The 21,440-nt window shown below is 41.7% G+C and overlaps 1 protein-coding gene across 3 annotated transcripts in view; it reads right to left on the reverse strand.

Moving 5' to 3' along the window:
* ogdhl (oxoglutarate dehydrogenase L) overlaps window positions 1-21,440 on the reverse strand; it is a 137,335-nt gene that overhangs the window by 65,035 nt on the left and 50,860 nt on the right. For all 3 annotated transcript variants that reach the window (XM_078530842.1, XM_078530843.1, XM_078530844.1), the window contains exons 5-8: window positions 15,342-15,457; window positions 13,529-13,683; window positions 8,485-8,631; window positions 6,412-6,502 (exon numbers count right to left, since the gene is read on the reverse strand). In XM_078530842.1, the coding sequence (XP_078386968.1) occupies window positions 6,412-6,502; window positions 8,485-8,631; window positions 13,529-13,683; window positions 15,342-15,457 (509 nt within the window). The remainder of the gene's footprint in view (window positions 1-6,411; window positions 6,503-8,484; window positions 8,632-13,528; window positions 13,684-15,341; window positions 15,458-21,440) is intronic.

The raw sequence follows: 21,440 nt of genomic DNA on the forward strand, positions 1-21,440 counted from the left end.
CTCAGAATCTCATTTCTATATCTAAATGGTATTACAATCTGATGCACCTCCCTCCAGCTTTCATTTGCTGAAGCATGATAAGGCTGCCATTTTCTCATTAAAACATTACCCTTAAGGTATTAGCATTCTGGAATACATTCTGCCTCTGTTTCTGAGTAAGCTGTCTGATTTAACTGTTTTATTTGAGAATCCTTTCTCTGTAACTCCACTAACTGCCTTGAGTTAAATACCTCAGCTGCATTGTCCTCGGTTCCTTCCTCCTGAACAATGCTATCAAACACAGTGCCAGCTAATTGGACTTCCACACGTTCTCCCTGCCTTTGAACTTCCTGTTCTTCTTTTTCAGCCTATGAGGCTGTAATATTGTTATCACACAATCTGGAAACAATCCAGGATGCTCTCTCTGCAACACCTCTGTTTAAAACACTTCTACAGGCTGCCAACTACCATAGGCAATACCTACATCTGTGACCCAGCTATATCATTACCCAGAATAAATGGAACCCCTGCAATAGGCAATTTTTCCACTACTCCTACAATCACTTCACCTGTTTTCCACTTACCCCTTAAATTTACCTTCCACAATGGAATAGGTTTAGCATCTCCATGAGCCCCACTTATCACCTACTCCTGCAATACTCCCTCTGCACACCAAATGTCACTACCCCACAACATTAAGGATTGACTCGCCCCTGTGTCTCTTAAAATTTTAACATCTTTACCTATCCCACCCTGTACACATGAAAAGACTTCCCCTTCACATACAAAATCTTTAAACATTTCTGCAACCTGTTCCTCTGAATTCTCTTGGGTAAATTGTGAACATATTCCCATTTCTTTACCTATCACTGGTTCTTTCTGTTTTACCTGTACACAAACCACTGGTTTTTCTTATGCCCGAACCTCAGAACCCACAGTACTTTTACTTCTAGAACTTTTCTGCACTCAATAGCCCCAACAGATTTTTCCTGCAATTTCCAACACACTGACTTCATGGCCAGGATTTTTCCTATGGCGGGTGGGCTGGGTGGGAGTGGGCGGGCGCTGAGCTGATCACCGCCCGCGATTGGCTCTGCGCCGCCTTTTTATGCGGGCGGGCCAATTAAGGCCCGCCCAGCGTAATACGCAGTCAGTGGCACTCAGCACTACCTGTGTGGGCAGTGGGAGGAGGGAGAGTCGGGGCCAGCGCTCTTCCGCGTATGCGCACAAAAGAGCACAGCAATCTCCCTGAGGCACGGTGCTGAATAATGTTAAAATAATTGAATAAATGATTTAAAATGTATTTAACCATGTCCCCTCATGAGTTGGGGCATGATTTTATATTTGCGAAAATGTATTCATTTAATAAAAACTTCCGGAAACCTCATCCTGCTCGCAGATGAGGTTTCCTGAAAAACACGAAGGCAGCTTGGGTTTTTCCCGTCCAGCAACCTTAAGGTTGGACGGCAGCGTTACTATTGACAATACTTGCTTTCTTAATGGCCTTAATAGGCCTTTTACATTTCAGTGGGCATGTCGGGCCCACCCCCGCACGCCAACAGAAAAATCCTGCCCCATGTGTCTGACTTTATTATAATGAAAGCATCTCAATGTTCTAATGTCACTTCTACCCTCAGCACCTTCCTTTCTTTTCTGAAAAAAAATTCCTGCGAATTTCCACCTACTCCTTCTCCTCCCTGACTACCCACCTTCCTTTCACCTTCCCACTTTCTATCTTTCTCTGATTTAAAAGGGTAACGAAAAGGAAGTTTGGCTCTATGAAACTAACTCAATCATCAGCTATCTGTGCTGCTTGTTTTACTGTTTCAACCCTCTGTTCCTCCACATGGAGTTCTCACTACCAAAGGAATTGAATCTTTAAATTCTTCCAAAGAATTACCTCCCTAAGAGCTGCATATGTCATCTCTATCTTTAATGCCCGTATCTGGCGGGCAAAACTACTTTGTTTTACTCTTTCAAACTCAATATAAGTTTGCCAGGGCTGTTTTCTCATATTCCTAAATTTCTGCCTGTATGCCTCAGGAACCAACTCACACATGCACTCAAAATAGCCTTTTTTTTAACCACATCATAGTTCACCAACATTTCTTCTGACAATGAAGCATAAACCTCATGTGCTCTACCCACCAACCTGAATTGTACCAACAATATCCATGAAATGTGGCCATTTCATCTGTTTAGCTATCTTCTCAAATGAAATAAAGAATGCTTCAACATCTCTTTCCTCAAGCTTTGGAAGAGATTATACAAATTTAAACATCTCCCCACTGGGTTCTGATCTGGAAATAAGTCCTTCCTCACCTCCTGGTGTCTTTTTTAACTGCCAACATTTTAAGCTGGAATTCTCTGTCTCTCTCTTTTTCTCTTTCCTGCCTTTCCCCTTTGAAATTCCCTTTCATTTTCCTTTTTTTTTGTTGTCTCTATCTCAAGTTTCTTCATTTGCAACTGAATTTGAGCCCATTCCAATGAACCACCCCCTGGAGGACTCGATCTTTTAGGCATTCCTTCCAATTTCAAATGCTGTGCTATTCCTTCATTTATGTCTGATTTCCTTACCCCTTCAGGTAACCCTAATTGTAACTTATCTGCCAATTCCATTAACTGAGCTTTATTTGCCTTTGTAAACCAACCAAAGTTATAACTTCAGCTCCCAAACAAGTCTTAGCAACTGCCAAAGCCATATTGCAATCTCATCACTTAAAAAAAACCTCACACCAACCCTTGAATTCAAAGTGCTTCTCGTACTCATAACCTTAAGATTCACCAACTCCAAGCCAATCCAGGAATTTCAAATATATCCCACAAAGAGCCCCCAAATTTGTTATGGCACAGCGGATGGTAAATGCTGAGCTGTTCAAATCCCAGAAGGAAACTTGAAACAATTGCCACAACTATTTTACAATTTGTATTTATTTCAGGATGCATGCCTTGAATTCTGTAGTAATGAGACCACCGAGTCTTATAGGCTTAAGAAACTAAATTAAACATTCATTAATAAAAAGTGATTTTAGGCACATACATAGGTTTACAAATTACTACTATGGTAACTCCTAGCACCTCTAGTTAATCTAACTCCCAGTTACACCTCCATTAAGGCAACAGTAAAACACAAATGGCGGGATTTTCCTCACCCACCCGCCACCGTGATCTTCCTGTCCCACCGCAAGTCAATGGAGTTCTGGCTGGGGGGCCGCCTCGCCCGCAGCAGATCCCGCCCGCGGCGGGGCCGGAACATCCTGGCCATAGATTTTAAAAGACTCAGGCAAAGTAACATGATACCCCGAACAGTCGAATTCAAAGTGAGTTTTCTTCACTTCAGTTCATGTAGACAGTAACTTGAGGCTTAGAGGTTGGAGGCATTTCACACTTGTTCGATCTTAGAATTCCTTCTTCTTACACAATGTCATCTCCTTTATACAGGTTTCTTCCTTTTTAATGTAAGCCCCATTGTCCCGATATGTCTTTTCAACTCCAATTTTCCAATAATAAAACTCTTTCACAGGACCAATTTTATCAGTAAGCTTTGGGAAAAATAAACACACTGTTTGGCTTCTTCTGGCTAAGTGTAACATTTCACCACCTCTTTTGAAATTCAAATTACTCTGGTTTATCTGAAAATGCAAATTTTCTCTTTACACCTCACATTCTAAAACTTCAGCCATGTTTACCTATTTAACATTTCAAACCTAGCTTATCTTCTGATACATCAAAACCTTCAGACTAGCTGTCTTTAATTCAATTAAATCCCCTACACATAGACCCCACTATTCCTACTTTACAATAAATTCCAACGATATTATGAAAATTATTATATTTTTCTGACGCACGGGACTTTGAATGTTTTGTGTTTTTTTCAAACTGGAGGAAGGTAAAATGGCTTCATCGGTTTCCTGTAATTAATCTAAAAATGAATACCATATTCACTGATGTGACCCATGTCCTTATTCACTAATGGAAATCTACTATCTTAGACAAGAATATCAGGAGGTATTTTCCATTTGGCGCTGCCAACAGACAACAGCAGTGCATAAGGGGAATGCATATCTAGAAATTATTAACCCCAGCCTTCGGTTTTCTGTCTATTCAAATGAATAGACGGAAATTCCTAACTTAGAAGAATACACTTTATCTTTGCATTTCCTGGCATGAAGCCGTCACGAAACTATAATAAATTTCATATTATTATTGTAGTTTATTGTAAAGTAGGTTTATGGATGTGAGCGTAGGTGCTTCTGTCTGTGTGATTTAATTAAAGTCAGATAGGCTGCAAGCTTGAAATTATCAAAAGTAGTTAGGGGTAAAAGGCATTTGAAATGCTAACCAGTAAACATGGATGAGGTCTTAGCATGTAGGGCTTGAAGGAAATTTGCATTTTTAGATAAGTGAAGGGATTGTTTGGGTTTCAAAGGGATTGTAGAATGTTTACAACTAACAAGATAAATGGGGCAAGGTTATTTTGTTTATTTTTCCTAAAAGGTACTGACCATATTGGCAACATGAAAGATTTTTATATTATGGGAAAAGTACATTTACAAAAACATGGAATAATGGAATTTACAAATTAAAGAGAGATAAACATATACAAAGAGGAATTAAAGGCTATGTTGGGGGGCCACTTAAGATCTGAGAGGAGTGTGTGAAACAGCCTTGGGGGAAGCTTCCAAACATTTTTGCAAAAGTCTGCTGTGTTCAGCAACTTAAGTTGGAGAAAAGCCATTGGAATTCCACTGTTGAGTGGGTGCTGTGGTAAATGTGCTGGCTTGCTATTTAAATTAAAAATCTATTTTGGACTGTTGCCTTAAAGGGAGTGTGTATTTGGGAGTCATGTTGATTAGGAATTTTGGGATTTGTTATAATATTAAGTAACTGTAATCTTATGTATGTGCTTGAAATCTTTTCCTTTGTTAATAAATGTTTTCATTTAATTTTTAAAAATCTCTAAAGGTGTTAGCGGACTCATTACTTCTGAATTCAGTGCCCAAACCTTCTCGTAATAAATACAAATTGTAAAACTATTGTAATAGCATGGCCAAGTTTTCCTTGAGGATTTGGTCTGCCTGGCACACATCACCTGCAACTTCATAACAAGCCAAGTAGAAATCTCACCTATTGATCCATATTGCATACGATGCAAATGTAATATGGGGCTGAATTTTCTTCCATCGGGGGGGGGGGGGGGGGTGAAGAGAGTTGAAGGGCAGGCCTGCACAGGTGTGTTTCCGGTCGGTGCTCCCGATCGGAGGCGCGGTGCCATATTACGTGGGCGGGCCAATTAAGGCCCGCCCAGCATGACGTCCGCACAGCAGTGCTATGTGCTCCCTGTGCAGGCGGACGGAGGGGGGGGGGGAAATCCCAAAATCGAGAGTGTGCTCTTTCGCTCATGCACACGAAAGAGCGCACTCATCTCCGAGGCTGCACTTAGCCTCAGGCGGGGTCAGCTCAAAATGTACAAAACCTAAAAATAGAAAAATAAAATTTCCCTAACATGTCCTCTCATGTGACAATGTCACACGAGTTGGGACACGTCCATAACTGTCACAAAAACTTTATTAAAATTTTTTAAACCTTACATGAAACCTCATCTTGCCCATGGATGTGGTTTCGTGCTTTTTCTAGTTCGCGCTGGGGCTCCTGGCCTGCCCATCAACTTTAAGGTTGGACGGGCAGGTCCTTTCATTACATGGCCATTGACAGGTCAGCGGGTGCACAGCTGATTTCGCTGCATCCCCGCCTTCCTGAAAATTTAAATGGGGTGCGGTGATGTCGGGAGTCCCCCCCGCCCCCCGACGTCACCGCGCGTCATTTTACACGTCGGCGATCAGGCCCCGCCCCCACTCGCCGACACGTAAAATCCTGCCCATGGAGTGTTAAAGTCTGCTGTCACAAGTTTGGTGCTTTTTAAATAAAACTGGAGTTTGTGTGCCCTCCACTTTATTATGTACCATTTTGCTTGATATTAGTTTGATTTCGAAGAACAGGCAAAAATACTTTCTCTGTGTAGCTAGTTATGGTAACAACATCAACCAGAGCTCACTGACAACCGGAAGCAGCTCTGGGCATCTTTAGCACTTGGATAGTTTATCACCATAAGTGAAATTAAATATCTTTTTAAAAAAATGAAACTTAAAATAAAACATTGTTTAATTAATATTTTAAATGAACGGTAGCCAATTAAGCACACAGTCCCACAGATAAATTTTAAAAACAAGAAAATTTACAAATCTAAATAAAAATACAACAAAACATCCTTTTTTTTTATAGACATCCTTATCTCATTCCGATTATCAGTATATCACAGTACGAGCAAATTTCTCAACTGTTATCATAAAAATAACATTGCAAAAGTTTACTTTGAGAATTCTAAACGAAACCCACTGAATTACAATGTGTTGAAAACAGACCAATGCTCACCTCCTCCGAAGCTTCCAACTTTGGATCAAACTGGCAGAAAATTTGCTCCAAATCCTTCCGGATTACATTGGCCAACACATTCAACCGGCCTCTGGAAAGTTTTCAAATTTTTTAAAACAAATATGGAAATGCATTCTTTGAATATTTAAGCGATGTTTTACCAGCGTTTTTAAAGGTGCCAAAATTAACAAGTCATAAATCATAGAACTAACTGTAATAGCATTTAAAATCCAGTCACTGAGATCAGGTAGCTTCAGGGTCATCCTTCCCCGAGGCCTGTCCAAAATTCCAGCTCCTTCTGAAGGGAAGGGAATCACTCTGCAGCTCATCCCATGATCTAAATTTAATCTCAATCTCAGCAACATTTCAGTTACATATAGGGTTCATTAGACCACATTTGGGATACAGTGTTCAGTTTTGGGCAGCCTAACACAGGAAGGATATATTGACCTTGGAGAAAGAAAGTTGAGCTGTGATTTAACATGGTGATATGAAGGATGAAGGGATTGAATTATGATGAGAAACTTGGTAAATCAGGTTACATTTCTAGGAGGAGGTTGAGATAATATGATTGAGGTATTTAAAATGATGAAGGGAATTGACAGGGTGGATGGGGAGGATGTTTCCCTCCAGCAGGAAACATAGAATAAGGGAACATAGTGAGAAATTGCGCTAAATTGATTATAAAAAAAAAAACAGATTAGAAGAATGACTAGCACATATCCCAAGAAAGCCACAGATGCAAAGCAAATTTAATAGGGAGATAAAAAATCCACTTGTGAAGTAATGTTAATAAGTGGTAAGGAGAAACGACAGGGAATTGGGATTAAAAAGATAAAGTGACAATGGTTCCCAACATGCAGAGTGCACTCTTGGGTTGAGTGGCTTATTCCTATCCTTACAAAGCTGGAGGAAAGGAGAGCAAAAATGTCATTTGCCATGAATTTTTCATACCACTTAAGAGCTTTACTTTTTTTTAAAAAAAGGACCATAGAAGCCATTCTACCTGTTTAATTATACACATGCAGTGTCACCAAATTTGTACTTTTCTGAAATAAAACTCAAGTGTTAAAAAAGATGCATTAGGTTTTTAAAGTGGGGCATCCTCCAAATTTTGTTTTTACAGAACATAATAAAAAAAATCGATTCTATTTCAATAAATTTACCTGGTATGAAGGAAGTTGCAAAAAGAAAACTCCAAAATTGTTTTTTTTTTTAAAATCAAGGAACATACTCATCTTTTACTGTAGCTATCTTTGTAATTTCTGTATTTCGTTTATCAAAACTACTGAAATTGTACATTTAATTCAAAAAAGACAGGGATCATCTCCCCAAGGCAAAATGCAAAAACATATATCAACAATAAAATTGTAACAAAATATCTACAAAAGCAATCAAGTTTGAATAAAACAGTACAACCAATCCATTGTTATTTCTGGAAATAGAACTGCTGTGTAACCTTGCCACCCTCAAAGTATTCAACTTCACATTACAAGTCCAATATCCGAGAAACACAAATCATGTTCCAACTTAATTACATTTCTACAGAATTAAAACACTATTGAAAAAGTTTTGCTTCAAGCAACGTACAATTTTATACAAAGGGATAGTTTTCAGCTGACTCTGAAGTGAGAAATGTCCATTATCGCATCTTGGCCAGGCTACCTTAACATGAACAAGGTAAACTACAGTGGATGAAACATTGTGTGATCTAAACTGTATTATAATTTAAGTTCATATACCCACATTAAACAACAGTTGGTGGTGCGAGTATTGCACTATTATTCAGGAGAAAAAATTGCCCCCAGAGATCATTTGGTAAAAATGGGTAGCTGTGAGCTGCATAGATCAGGCAGTTCAATTCCAGGTCTATGCTGCGTTTGTCCATCTTATCTAGGGCAGCATACGAAGCACTACAATTGGTATAAGCATCGAATGAGAGGTAAAAATCAGGTTACTTGCCTGCCCTCCATCATACATCCTTGACTTTATGCAAATCTGTATTTTTTTTAAACTAAATCAGCACTAGCTGCAGAATCAGATTTTTCTGAAGATGGAAACTAAGCATCTTACCTGTGTGGCATTCCCATGATCACATTGTCCACACCCTCGGAAATAGATACATCAATGATGGTCTTCAAAGCTGGAATTAACACCTCACATCCTTCCACACCAAACCGCTTCTCAGACGACCATTTTCTTGCAAGAAATTCTTCAAACCTTAAAAACACAGAAGGGGCGATCTTAACTATCAAGCAGCAAGCCTGCGGAACATGCCAGTCAGTCACCCAATCCCTCTGGCAGAAGGCCTGGCCCATTTTGAGGGTGAGACTTAATTGGCAGTGAGCTGTACACCCCAAGTGGATGATTCTCTGCCTCAAAGGCCAACTTGACTGGCAGGAAGGAAGGTGGATCCTTGGGCTGGTGGTAGTGATGGGTGAGGGAATGGTGGTGGGTTGGAGAGCTAAGACAGAGATCCAAATTATTCTGACGGAGCACTCCTGCTCATCCTGGGCTCTAAAGTTATTTGTAGATGGACCTTCTGAGGCCTCTTCCTCTTGATCACCAGGTTTCACTGACTTGAACATCCACAGTGAACATTCCATTCAGTAGGCTTTTAAAATTATAACAGGGTCCTATTTCATGAATTAATGAGACCGTACCTCATTTTGGCAGGTGCCTGGCCACCTAGCAGGAGGTCCGAATTAAAATAGTAGAAGTCAACCCCTTGATTTTGATGCTACTATTGCCCTATTTCCATCAAGCAGAATTGAAGATTGCCCCTACAGATGTCACAAAGAATGTTCTATACTGTATCAATTCTAAATACAACTTTCTATATCATGTAAGTCTACACGAAAATAAAATTGTTTATTACATCAACTGCTTTTTAATGCAAACCCATTTAATTTTAATACTTCAATTCAATGACCCAACTCTAGAAAGTTAGATTCAAATATCAAAATTGAGCAGAAGGAAATAACATTCCACATCCTTCCTTACCAAACTGCTTATTGAATATAGACCATAGACCAAATCAGAAACATACGACTGTATTTTTGCTCCCGGACTGGGAGCCCAGAGTTGGGATATTTCCCAGCTCTGTAACCCGACCTGGGAGAAGTTGGGATGTCTGTTCTGGGCTGACGAGGTTCTATGGGAGTTGGGCCAGGTGACCCCAGAATGAGTGCAGAGGCTGCCGGATGAGGTAGTGAGCTGGGCAGATGGCCTGCTTCTGTGCTCCAAGGCTTTTTTAAAAAGCAATAAAACAAAAAATAGCTCTCCAGCCCTCACCCTTCCACACACTTCTCATGCCTCATCTATGCCAACCATGCCACCTCAGGCCTTCTACCCATCCCCATGGCACTTCAGAGCCCCTCTGCCAACTTAGTGCCAACTCATGCCTCCTACCCATGGTTTGCCCTTACACCCATCATGCCAACTTACTCCACCATGAGCAAACCTCAGGACCCATGCTGAGAGATTAAATAAAATGAAGTTCTAAGTGTCTTGTAGACTTTAAAAAAAAACACTCATTCAAAAAAAAAACACATTCACTATGTTTACATTCCTTCAACTACATCAAACATTTCATTCAAGTGTTAATCCCTTATAAATACAAATATTGGAATTCATAGTCACACTTCAAATAGTCTAAACCACTCGGAGCTGTCAATTAAACTGTGACAATGAAAGGTTGTGAAATCAGTCAGTCATTCAGCACTAACGCAGTGATGGTAACCCTCAGGCTTGTGTCAATAAAGTGAAATAGCAAGCAATGATCTTTTTAAACACGCCAGATATTTTTTTTTCAAAGATTTAAAGGGGAGTTTTAAATGCCTTGGCAGCTTGACAGTTGTCTTTGACAGTTCATTTTGACACATGCTTCTGATAGTTCATTTTGATACCTTAAACAGTTCCAATGAGCTTGACAGTTGTATTTTATGCACTTATTACACACATTCATGCCTATTTTTAAAATCCCCAAGTGGCAACTTGCCTCTCCTCCAAGGGGCACCTGACCTGTCCCAAAAGGGGTCCCGGGACCATGTCCAAAGGGTATCCTGCCTTTCCAAAAGCATACCCTGCATCTCCAAAGGACTCTGCGAAGTTCAGAGCTACTCCTACGAGGCCTAACCCGCACACGTCATGCTTCACATGTCTAGGTCACCAAATTTAGACACGAGTCAAGATGGCTGCTGATTTCTGTGGGCAACTGCCTCCGTGAAACTCGCAAGTGCAATTTGACTGGTGCCCATTCTGCCTCCGTGAAAATGGTAGGTGCTGCATTTGGGGGCGGGACTTCTGGATTTCAGTCTCTTCCACCATTTCCACAACGAGAGAAAAGCTCTCCGCTGTTGCAAAAATCCAGGCCTTAGTTAAAACTTCTCAGGAATAGTAGTGGCAAGAAAATAAATGAATGCATTAACCTGTGTTAATCCATTGTGTGTTATCCTGTCTAGTCTGCAGAAAGGTAAGTTCAGGGTGCAGAGGGGTCTCCAGGGTACCATTCCTACAGTGAATGCCCCTACAGGACTATCCATAGAACTATAGAACCATAAAGCTAAAGTGCAGAAAGAGGTTATTCAGCCTCTTCGTGTCTGCGCCAGCCAAAAAAAAAGGATAAAAGACACTAGCTGCTTATTTTTAATCCCACTTTCCAACACCTGGTCTGTAGCCTTGCAGGTTACTGCACTTCAGAGGCAGATCCAGGTACCTTTTAAATGAGTTGAGCGTTGCAGCCTCAACCACCAATTTAGGCAGTGAATTCCAGATGCCCACCACCCTCTGGGTGAAAAAGTTTTTCTAATGTCCCCTCTAATCCTTCTACCAATCACTTTAAATCTATGCTCACTGGTAATTGACCCCTCAACTAGGGGAAACAGATCTTTCCATCTAAGCTCCTCATAATTTTGTACACCTCAATTAGGTCATCCCTCAGCCTCCTCTGTTCGAAAGAAAACAACCCTAGCCTATCCAATCATTCCTCATAGCTGCAATTTTCCGGCCCTGGCAACATTCTTGTAAATCTCCTCTGTACTCTCTCCAGAGCAATTATGTCCTTCCTGCAATGTGGTGACCAGAACTGTATACAAAATTCTAGCTGTGGCCTAACCAGAATTTTATACAGTTTCAGCATTACATCCCTGCTTTTGTATTCTATACCTTGTTCAATAAAGGAAAGCATTCCATATTCCTTCTTTACATGTTTATTTATTTATCTATCCTTCTTACATGTACCAACTTGGAAAGCTCAGCTGAATTACTTTCATCTTCTACACTTCTTAAACTGAGCAACAGATTTCCTACTTGACAACAGGAATCCGTTGCAGTCTATGCAAAAGAAAAATCGGACAGAGCGCAAAACCAGCTAGCAATTAACTATTGTCTGGTTTGCATTTACAGGTGGGGGGGGGACTTTAGAGGAAGTTCAGCCTGGTGCACTAGGGGAAGGGAAGGACCCAGCAGAAGGAGCTAATCGGTCTCAATATCTTTGACAAAGGAGTCCATGAGCACCTTACACTTCTTGTTGGAGGGGATAGTGGAGGAGACAGGGGAGAGAGATCTAAGACGGCAGTTTGCAGCTCCGAGAAGCAGCTGGGGTTATTGTTATCATCCAGGATTACCCTGGAATACTTGTGAGCTTTGGTAGACAAGGGCAGGACTGGTTAGTGCTTTATATAGTTCACCCAGGTCTGGCAGTGAATAGCTAAGCCAGATGTCCACCAATCCATTCACGTCTGCATCACTGGGACTTAAAGAGTGGAGACAAGGGCTGCACCGGGGGAATGGCCAGGGTGAGAAAATGAAGTAGTTTTAATAGGGAATAAAGCATCAAAAGGTGGTGAGGGGACGGTAGACCAAATCAATAGCTGCAAAATCTTGTGGTGAACAGAGTCCCTGGAGTCCCAGGACGGTTAGGACTTTAATAGTGTAGTTGTAAGTGAATTGGAAGAGAGTTTCCTCTCTAGGGGAGAAAAAGGGGACACAGAAAGAAGATTGGGAGAGGGAAGTGACAGAAGGGATACCTGGTACATATTGTGACACAAAGAAGTTGCTACCTTATAGCAAAAGGGAAACAGTGGTCACGTTCAAGCCAAAGAAAGAACACTATAAGTACTAAAGACCAATGCAGGTCCCACAGCAGCCTAACTGCAACAGTGGTTCATCCATTGCTGTAATATAGCAAACTTACCTATGAACACCACAAGAAATTTACTGATTAAGTTTAAAAAGCAGTGATATAAATATTATATAGAAGGTATTTGCTGACGCACTCTTGAATTAAGACTGTTACTTCCAAAAAATCAAAAGTCATAAATTATGGCCTGAATATTCTGGTTGGCGTGCCCCGCTCGCTGACATGTAAAATGGTGCGCGGTGACGTCAGGTGTGCGTCCCGACGTCACCGCGCGTCATTCAGATCTTCAGTTCGGTGGGCACGCACCAGAGTCGGTTGTCAAACTGTCAAAGGCCTATTAAGGCCGTTAATAATCTAATTAAGCTGGTTGTCTGGGCTGCCCGTCTAACGTTAAGGTTGGTGGGCAGGCGAAGAGCCCAGGCGGCCTTCTCATTTATTATAAAACCTCATCTACGGGCGGGATGAGGTTTCATGAAGTGTTTATAAATTGAATAAAAAATTTTTATTAAAATTCATTTACATGTCCCAGCTCATGTGACACTGTCACATGCGGGAACATGTCTGAATAATTACTTTTTTCTATTTAAATTTTTCATAATCAAACTTATCTCTGAGGCAGCTCTGTGCCTCAGGGAGATTTTTGTACTCTTTCATGCGCATGTGCGAAAGAGCTCAGGCCCCAACTCAGCCTCCTCCCCCCCGTCTGCACAGGGAGTGCTCAGTGCTTCCGCCCACGTAAAACGGCGCCGTGCAGCCGATCGTGGGCTGCGATCAGCTGCGCGCCCGCTCCCGCTCAGTCCCCCCAACGGGGAGAAAATTCTCCCCTATAAGTTTATTTGTGACCAAGGTCAACCTACTTCAACTAAAGCTATCTTAAGCAAGAAGTGACACAATAAAGTTAACAAGCTGTGTGTTAGAGATTTGTATTTGTAACACTACAATATTTTTTATTAATAAAATATATTTGTTTTGTACCTTGTTGAACGGACCAACCGAGCCAACAACTTTCTTTTTTCTTTGTTGGTAAACTTCAATAATCCTGGAGTTTCAAATCTCTGTCTGATCCATTGGCATTGATCCACATCATTTATAAACATGAACTCTAAGCCAATATGCCTGCAGTAAGTTTTCTGATTCAAATAAGAAAATTAAACCATGTGTAACAAACATTTACACCCTAAATTACAAATTTTAAATTTATCAATAAATTTTTGCTAGAAAAGAATGGCAGTGAACCTAAAAATCGTTCACCTGTGTATAAATAGTAAGTGGGTAGTAAGAGGTAGAATGGGACCTATTAGACATAAAGAGGTGCACGGCAAGGCTAGAACACTTAATGAGTACTCTGTATCAGTATTTACCAAGGAAGCAATGCCAACAGAATATCAATAGAAGCGGAGATGACAGATGTAACAGATGGGATAAGTCACCTGGTCCGAATGGCTTGCATCCAAAGTTGATAAACGAAATGGGAGTGAGGTTAATGGAAGAGTTTGCACCAAGGTGACAGCTTCATTATCAGTCATTTAAATGTACAGAATTCAATGACAAAAGGTCGTTTCCAATAGAAGTTGATAACCCATACGCAAGAAAATGTAGGCATGGAAATTGCAGCACAATCATTCTAATCCCAAAGCCATCTAAAATAAGTCTTCAATCAAAACATTAGGTGGAATTTAATGTATTCCCGGGGGGCGGGGGGGGTCCCGCCTGCCAGCTAGAGAACCGGTGGGAGCTCTACAATGCATCCATTGGGCCTGTTGGCGTGTGAGAGCAGAATGGAGGTCATGGGGTGAGGGTCACAGGAGGAGGTCGAAGGCAAGGACAGGGATTCGTTTTTAGCAGCACCTCCCGCTACCTTCTTCATGCCAGGTCCTTCGATCGGGCATCGAGTGAGTTTCAGCAAGGAACCTCCCTTTCCCACCACCAGCCCCGCGACCCCCTTCCCCACCCCAAGAGCCCACAAGCAAACACAACAAAGTTTGCTTTTTGGGCTCTGTATGGCGACTCCACTGCCCTGATGAGGCCCTTAAGTGGGCATTTATCACTCACTTTAGGGCCTCCATTAGTGTTGGGTGAGAAGATGGTCTCGGAGCCTTGCCACTCTGGACTTAATTGGGCGAAGGCGGCAAGGTGAGATCCCCACCCTCTGCCCTGATTAAATGCCTCCCCCCACATACCCTGCTTCCAAGCACGCCTCTGGGGTGGGGGGGTATTTAGTTCCAACCATTGTGTTTTTGCATTTTTTAGTTTGACAAGAACATTAGGATTCAAACATTTAGACAATTCAATGTTTTTCTGCAGTCTCACTTCCCTCTGTTTCCATTTTCTCCATTTCTCTACTGAAAGTTGCAAGAGTAAGACAGGGGCAGCTCCAGGCAAGGCAGGTGGGACACTGCCTCAACTAGACTTCCAGTGTAGAAGATTGAACTGTATCTTGGATGACTGCTCTGTTCTAGTTGCAGACCCGGAACAGCTAACTATCCCACTGATGCTTCAAACTTGCAATGGCTAATGGTTCCACTTATTATTAGTTGGGATGCTCCGAGTACAGTCGCTTTTTTTTTTAAAAAAAAAAGGTTTCAGCACAAAAACTATTTATTACTTAGCCAACAAAAAAAATCTCTGGGGAATTACATTGAGGGCACATGCTGGAGGTGATACATATCCAATTTTACAGGTGACCACCAGACTCATTCTGAACCTTCAAAATTCTTCTTTAATTAAAGGAAAATCAATTTTGGTTTGGAGCGCAAAACATTCTATACATTCACAATCATGTCCTGACCTCCAAACGTTTTAGGATTTCACGCAATGAGATTGCAGGCTCATTTCCACCAATGAAGGTTGTGGTAGGCAGTCGAAAAACTTTATCCAAATCGGACTCATGCAGTCCATAAAAACCTGTATGATTATGAACAAGAGGAAGCAATAAGAAAAACACATGACATAGGATCAATACTCAGCTGCATAACATGGCTAATGTGAAAAACCCATTAACAATACAAAATATTATGAAGAAATAATAATAGTAACGACATCAATTTAGTGAGTTGCAGTAAACATGATACTGTTAATGGAAAAATCAGGTGCAAAATCAAGGTTTTAAAACAGCGCTACATAATGAAAGGAGAATGCCAAATGCGTCAGTGTAAGATTCAACCAAAAAATGCATCATTTTACATATTTTTAAAAATGGGAAATCTTTTGAAAAATTAGACAAAAATGATTCAGGGCTATTGGTTGCATGAAAAAAAAAATCACAATAAATCGTATCTTGAGATAAACCTCAGCACATTTCTTTACTTTCTTACTGAGCTGTGTACTTACCTAACCAATCCCATTGCCACTCACTCATACACAATATAACTAAAACAAAAACAGAAATACCTGGAAAAACTCAGCAGGTCTGGCAGCATCGGCGGAGAAGAGCAAAGTTGATGTTTCGAGTCCTCATGACCCTTCAACAGAACTAAGTAAAAATAGGGAAGGGGGTGAAATATAAGCTGGTTTAAGTGGGGGGGGGGGGGTTGTTGTTGGGACAAGCAAGCAGTGAAAGGAGGAGATAACCAAAAGCTGTCACAGACAAAAGAACAAAGAGGTGTTGAAGGTGGTGAAATTATCTAAAAGAATGTGCTAATTAAGAGTGGAGAGCAGGACAAGCACGGTAGCTCTAGTGGGGGTAGGGTGAAATAAACGATGGGTGGAATACATTTAAAAATAATGGAAATAGGTGGGAAAAGAAAAATCTATATAAATTATTGGAAAAAACAAAAAGGAGGGGGAAGAAACGGAAAGGGGGTGGGGATGGAGGAGGGAGTTCAAGATCTAAAGTTGTTGAACTCAATATTCAGTCCAGAAGGCTGTAAAGTGCCTAGTCGGAAGGAGGTGTTGTTTCTCCAGTTTGCGTTGAGCTTCACTGGAACAATGCAGCAAGTCAAGGACAGACATGTGGGCAAGAGAGCAGGGTGGAGTGTTAAAATGGCAAGCGACAGGGAGGTCTGGGTAATGCTTGCGGACAGACCGAAGTGTTCTGCAAAGTGATCACCCAGTCTGCGTTTGGTCTCTTCAATATAGAGGAAACCACATTGGGAGCAACAAATGCAGTAGACTATGTTGGGGGAAATGCAAGTGAAATGCTGCTTCACTCGAAAGGAGTGTTTGGGCCCTTGGACGGTGAGGAGAGAGGAAGTGAAGGGGCAGGTGTTGCATATTCTGCGTTTGCATGGGGAGGTGCCATAGGAGGGGGTTGAGGAGTAGGGGGTGATGGAGGAGTGGACCAGGGTGTCACGGAGGGAACGATCCCTACGGAATGCCACCAGGGCGGGTGAAAGGAAGATGTGTTTGGTAGTGGCATCATGCTGGAGTTGGCGGAAATGGCGGAGGATGATCCTTTGAATGTGGAGGCTGGTGGGGTGATAAGTGAGGACAAGGGGGACCCTATCATGTTTCTGGGAGAGAGGAGAAGGCGTGAGGGCGGATGCGCGGGAGATGGGCCGGACACGGTTGAGGGCCCTGTCAACTACTGTGGGAGGGAAACCTCGGTTAAGGAAGAAGGAGGACATGTCAGAGGAACTGTTTTTGAAGGTAGCATCATCAGAACAGATGCGACGGAACTGAGAGAATGGGATGGAGTCCTTACAGGAAGTGGGGTGTGAGGAGCTGTAGTCGAGGTAGCTGTGGGAGTTGGTAGGCTTGTATTGGATATTGGTGGACAGTCTATCACCAGAAATTGAGACAGAGGTCATGGAAGGGAAGGGAAGTATCAGAGATGGACCATGTGAAAATGATGGAGGGGTGGAGATTGGAAGCAAAATTAATAAATTTTTCCAGGTCCAGACGAGAGCACGAAGCAGCACCGAAGTAATCATCGATGTACCGGAGAAAGAGTTGTGGGAGGGGGCCGGAGTAGGACTGGAACAAGGAATGTTCCACATACCCCATAAAGAGACAGGCATAGCTGGGGCCCATGCGGGTATCCATAGCCACAACTTTTATTTGGAGGAAGTGAGAGGAGTTAAAGGAGAAATTGTTCAGTGTGAGAACAAGTTCAGCCAGACGGAGGAGAGTAGTGGTGGATGGGGATTGTTCAGGCCTCTGTTCGAGGAAGAAGCTGAGAGCCCTCAGACCATCCCAGTTGGGGATGGAGGTGTAGAGGGATTGGACGTCCATGGTGAAGAGGAGGCGGTTGGGGCCAGGGAAGTGGAAATTGTTGATGTGACGTAAGGTGTCAGAGGAATCACGGATGTAGGTGGGAAGGGACTGGACAAGGGGAGAGAGAAGGGAGTCAAGATAGCGAGAAATGAGTTCCGTGGGGCAGGAACAGGCTGACACGATCGGTCTGCTGGGACAGTCCTGTTTGTGGATTTTGGGTAGGAGGTAGAAGCGGGCTGTCCAAGGTTGGGCGACTATGAGGTTGGAAGCACAATATAACTACTTTGTTTCCCACTTCTTTTTTGTTTCAATATACTTTTTGCTGTTTCAATTATCTCATTTTCCATCATTATTTTGCTTCTTTTATTTTCCTCAGTTTTAACTTCCCGGAATATCGTTGATTTCTGATTTCTCTATGCTTTCTGCTCTTCAATGTGCAGTCTTGGGCTTAGTGGTTATGCTCTCGCCTTTAAGTCAGAAAACTTGTGGGTTCAAGCCCCACTCCAGAGACTTGAACACTTAATCGAGTGATATATCTGTGCACAAATGAGGGAGTGTTGCCATGTTGGAGGTGCTGTCTTTTGTGATATGTTAAACCGAGGCCCTATCTAGCTCCTCAACTGGGTGCAAAAGGTCACATTGCACGATGCATAAAAAAGGTGAGTTCTCCTGACATCCTGGCCAACATCTGTCTCCCAACCACCACCGAAATCAGGTTACTTTGTCATTTATCGCTTTTTGTTTTTGGAACCTTGCTTTGCACAAATTGGCTGTTATATTTGCAACATTATAACAGTGACTCTACCTCAGAAGTACCTAATTGCTATGAAGCTCTTGGATTCGCTCCAAAGTCAAAATCATGAAAGTCACTACTTAAATGCAAGCTATTTCTTTCTCTTCAACTCCGAACTATTGAAAATGTACCATGGCCGTTGCATTATCTCTGTCTGCTTATACCTGTTCAAATACACAGGTATGAAAATTCTTTCCCTTTTTCTCTGGTGTTATTTTAACTGAAGTCTCAGTTCTTCAAAATTATCCATGGAATGCAAACCAATCTACCCTTCGAAAGGATAGCTACTTCAATCACAAACGCCTCCCTCCAACAAGTGACATACTGATCAGTTAAGAAGAATTCTTTGTTTTGAGAAATGCAGTTATATAGGTCACATTTTGGCAATGTGGCAAGTACAGTAATGGTCCATAACACAGCCAGGCAGCACAAAGTAGAATTGAGATGTAGGGTGGGTTAAAATACAACCAGGGACAATGAGAGACATGTTTGACAAAGTTAAAGCAAATAAAAATGCAACTCTTTAGGATTTGTGTATGTGTACATTGCAATTTGTCCACATCTGGCACATATCAGAAGCGATATTAACATGTGTAAGGTCAAAGGATAAGACGCTACAAGTCTTGAGCACTGAACTGATGAAAGTGCGGTGGTGGTTTGTGTGACTGTGAGCTAGCATAATTTGAGTGAAGGCTATTTAACTGGTGTAACTGAAAGGCATCAGGGAACTGTTCGTCCAGTGGTATTTTTTTTCAAAAGGTTCAGGTAAGAGTGTCAGATGTTTGGTAGGAGAAATGTGAAAGATTCAGATCAAGGAACAGAGTTTAAGAACCACTTTGTGCAAGGATATGGGTTTTAGGCATAAAGATAATATAACAGGAGGCCCTTTCTTGGAACAAAGCAAACAGAGAAAAGGTGATTTGAAGTGGATTTCCAAAGCATCTTTAAAACTGGTGAGAAAGAAACAAAAAGAAGAAACTCAACACTGCCTTCTCCAACAGCTAATAAAATATTGTATCATAACAAGACTCCAAAGACAGCTCTTTACCCTCGAATATTACCTTCATCTCATTAACAAAGCAAACAGACAAGACACTGCATTCTGCTTCAGCTTATTCTGGATCTCACAACTACACTAAAGGTTACAAAGGGCAACTCTGTACTCCCTTCAAAAGCTTGCTTATTACCATAATGTAACAAATAAAATAAGGATCATTCTTTTGCTATGTTACCAAAATCTATGATATGTCGCAATTGAATTCAACATTTTATAGCCTCTGATGATTTAAAGAAATTAAATCTATCTGGCAACTCGGAAACATCAGCATATTCATACAAACCTTTCTGGATAAGCAAGTCAGCCCTGGCATGATGGGTTTTTAGTGGATCCAATAACCATGATGTGCCTTTAAAAAGTATTTTTAATCTCTGTGCTATTATCAACCTTTTCAAGAACATATCATCAAAAAAAAACCCACCCTTAACTGCACTTCTTAGCACAGCAGCCCATGGTTTGCCCTTCAATAATATATATTCTAACAGAAGACAAGTTGCAGAGATGCCTGCTGTGGTAGTAAATTATTTACTAAGTCTCTACAGCGCACTTTTCAAATAAAGTGAATACCCTCTTTCACCCAAGTTATCAAAATAGCATCTATATTGCATATGAGCTGAATTGCAAAACTGTATGACGATACTGCGTGAGACAGGTAAAGTTCAGCTTCCAGGTTTCCCAGCTGGTAGCCATCAGTACCTGTAAGGAAGGGTTAAAACAGGAACACTGTATAGAGATTAAGACTATTTCATTTCTCTTTGCTTTCATCATAAAAGGGAACAGTAGCAACAAGATGTTACACAAAGTGTAGAGTATCTTAATCTGGTAGAAAGTACACAAAATTTTAATAATTCACCAACTACCCTTTGATAGGTGTGTCAGAAACATGGGGCAGAATTCTTCCCTCGGCGGGTGGGCGTGCACAAGTCGGCAGCGCGCATGTCAACAATTAAGAGTCCTATTAAAGGCCTTTAATCAACTGATTAAATCAAATTTTTCACTGCCCTTCCAACTGTTCGGTTGGCAGGCGAGCAAATAGGCCAAGCTGCCTTTGCCTTTTTTGCGAAACCTCATCCACAGGCAGGATGAAGTTTCAACCAGTGATTAAAAAAAGACTTTCAAAACTCATTCTTAACATGTCCCTGCTCAAGTGACAGAGTCACATGAGGGGGCACGTTTTCCTTATTTTTCAACTCATTTGTAATGTTAAAAATCTTCAGTTCCCCAAGGCAGCTCTGTACCTTCAGGGAGCTTTCGTTGAGCTCACCCCCATGCATGCGCACACTTCAGTTCTCGCGCTCCTTCCAGCCCCCACCCCGGCAGCGCTGAGGCTTTGAGCGTGCCTTTCATGCTGGCTGGCCAATAATTAGCCAGCCAGCGTGAAAACATGGTCGGGGCCTGATCGCGGGGAGTAGTCGGTTTTGTGGCCACTTCCAGGCCCACCCAGCGACAAGGTAAAAATCCTGCTCATGAAATTTGTTGCTACACTAGTTATGTGGTCATCATATTTCACCTGTACACAGATCAATTTAATTATTAGAACACACTGTTCCTTCTTAACGATTAGAAAATAAACAAATGCATAACCTGGACATTTGAGGAAAATATATAGAAATGTTCTGGTCTCCTTTGGGGTTGCACATAAGATGGAGAATACACTGTCTCTCTTACTGACTTAGCTTTGTGTTGCTCTCATTCTCTCCAGCTTCATTCTTCAGTTTCTCCTTATCCTGTTCTGTTTTTCTTTCTCCTGCTCTTCTTTCCTTTCAAATGGGAAGCGAGTTGGTGGGCAGCATCTTCGTTTGTTCCTCTTCCCTTCCCCATTCCTCACTCCCCTCCTCTTCTTGCACCGTCCTCCCATCCACCCTTCTCAGCTTACCCTGGTT

Source organism: Cetorhinus maximus, chromosome 27 (genome assembly GCF_964194155.1).
Source record: "Cetorhinus maximus chromosome 27, sCetMax3.hap1.1, whole genome shotgun sequence".
Taxonomy (NCBI): domain Eukaryota; kingdom Metazoa; phylum Chordata; class Chondrichthyes; order Lamniformes; family Cetorhinidae; genus Cetorhinus; species Cetorhinus maximus.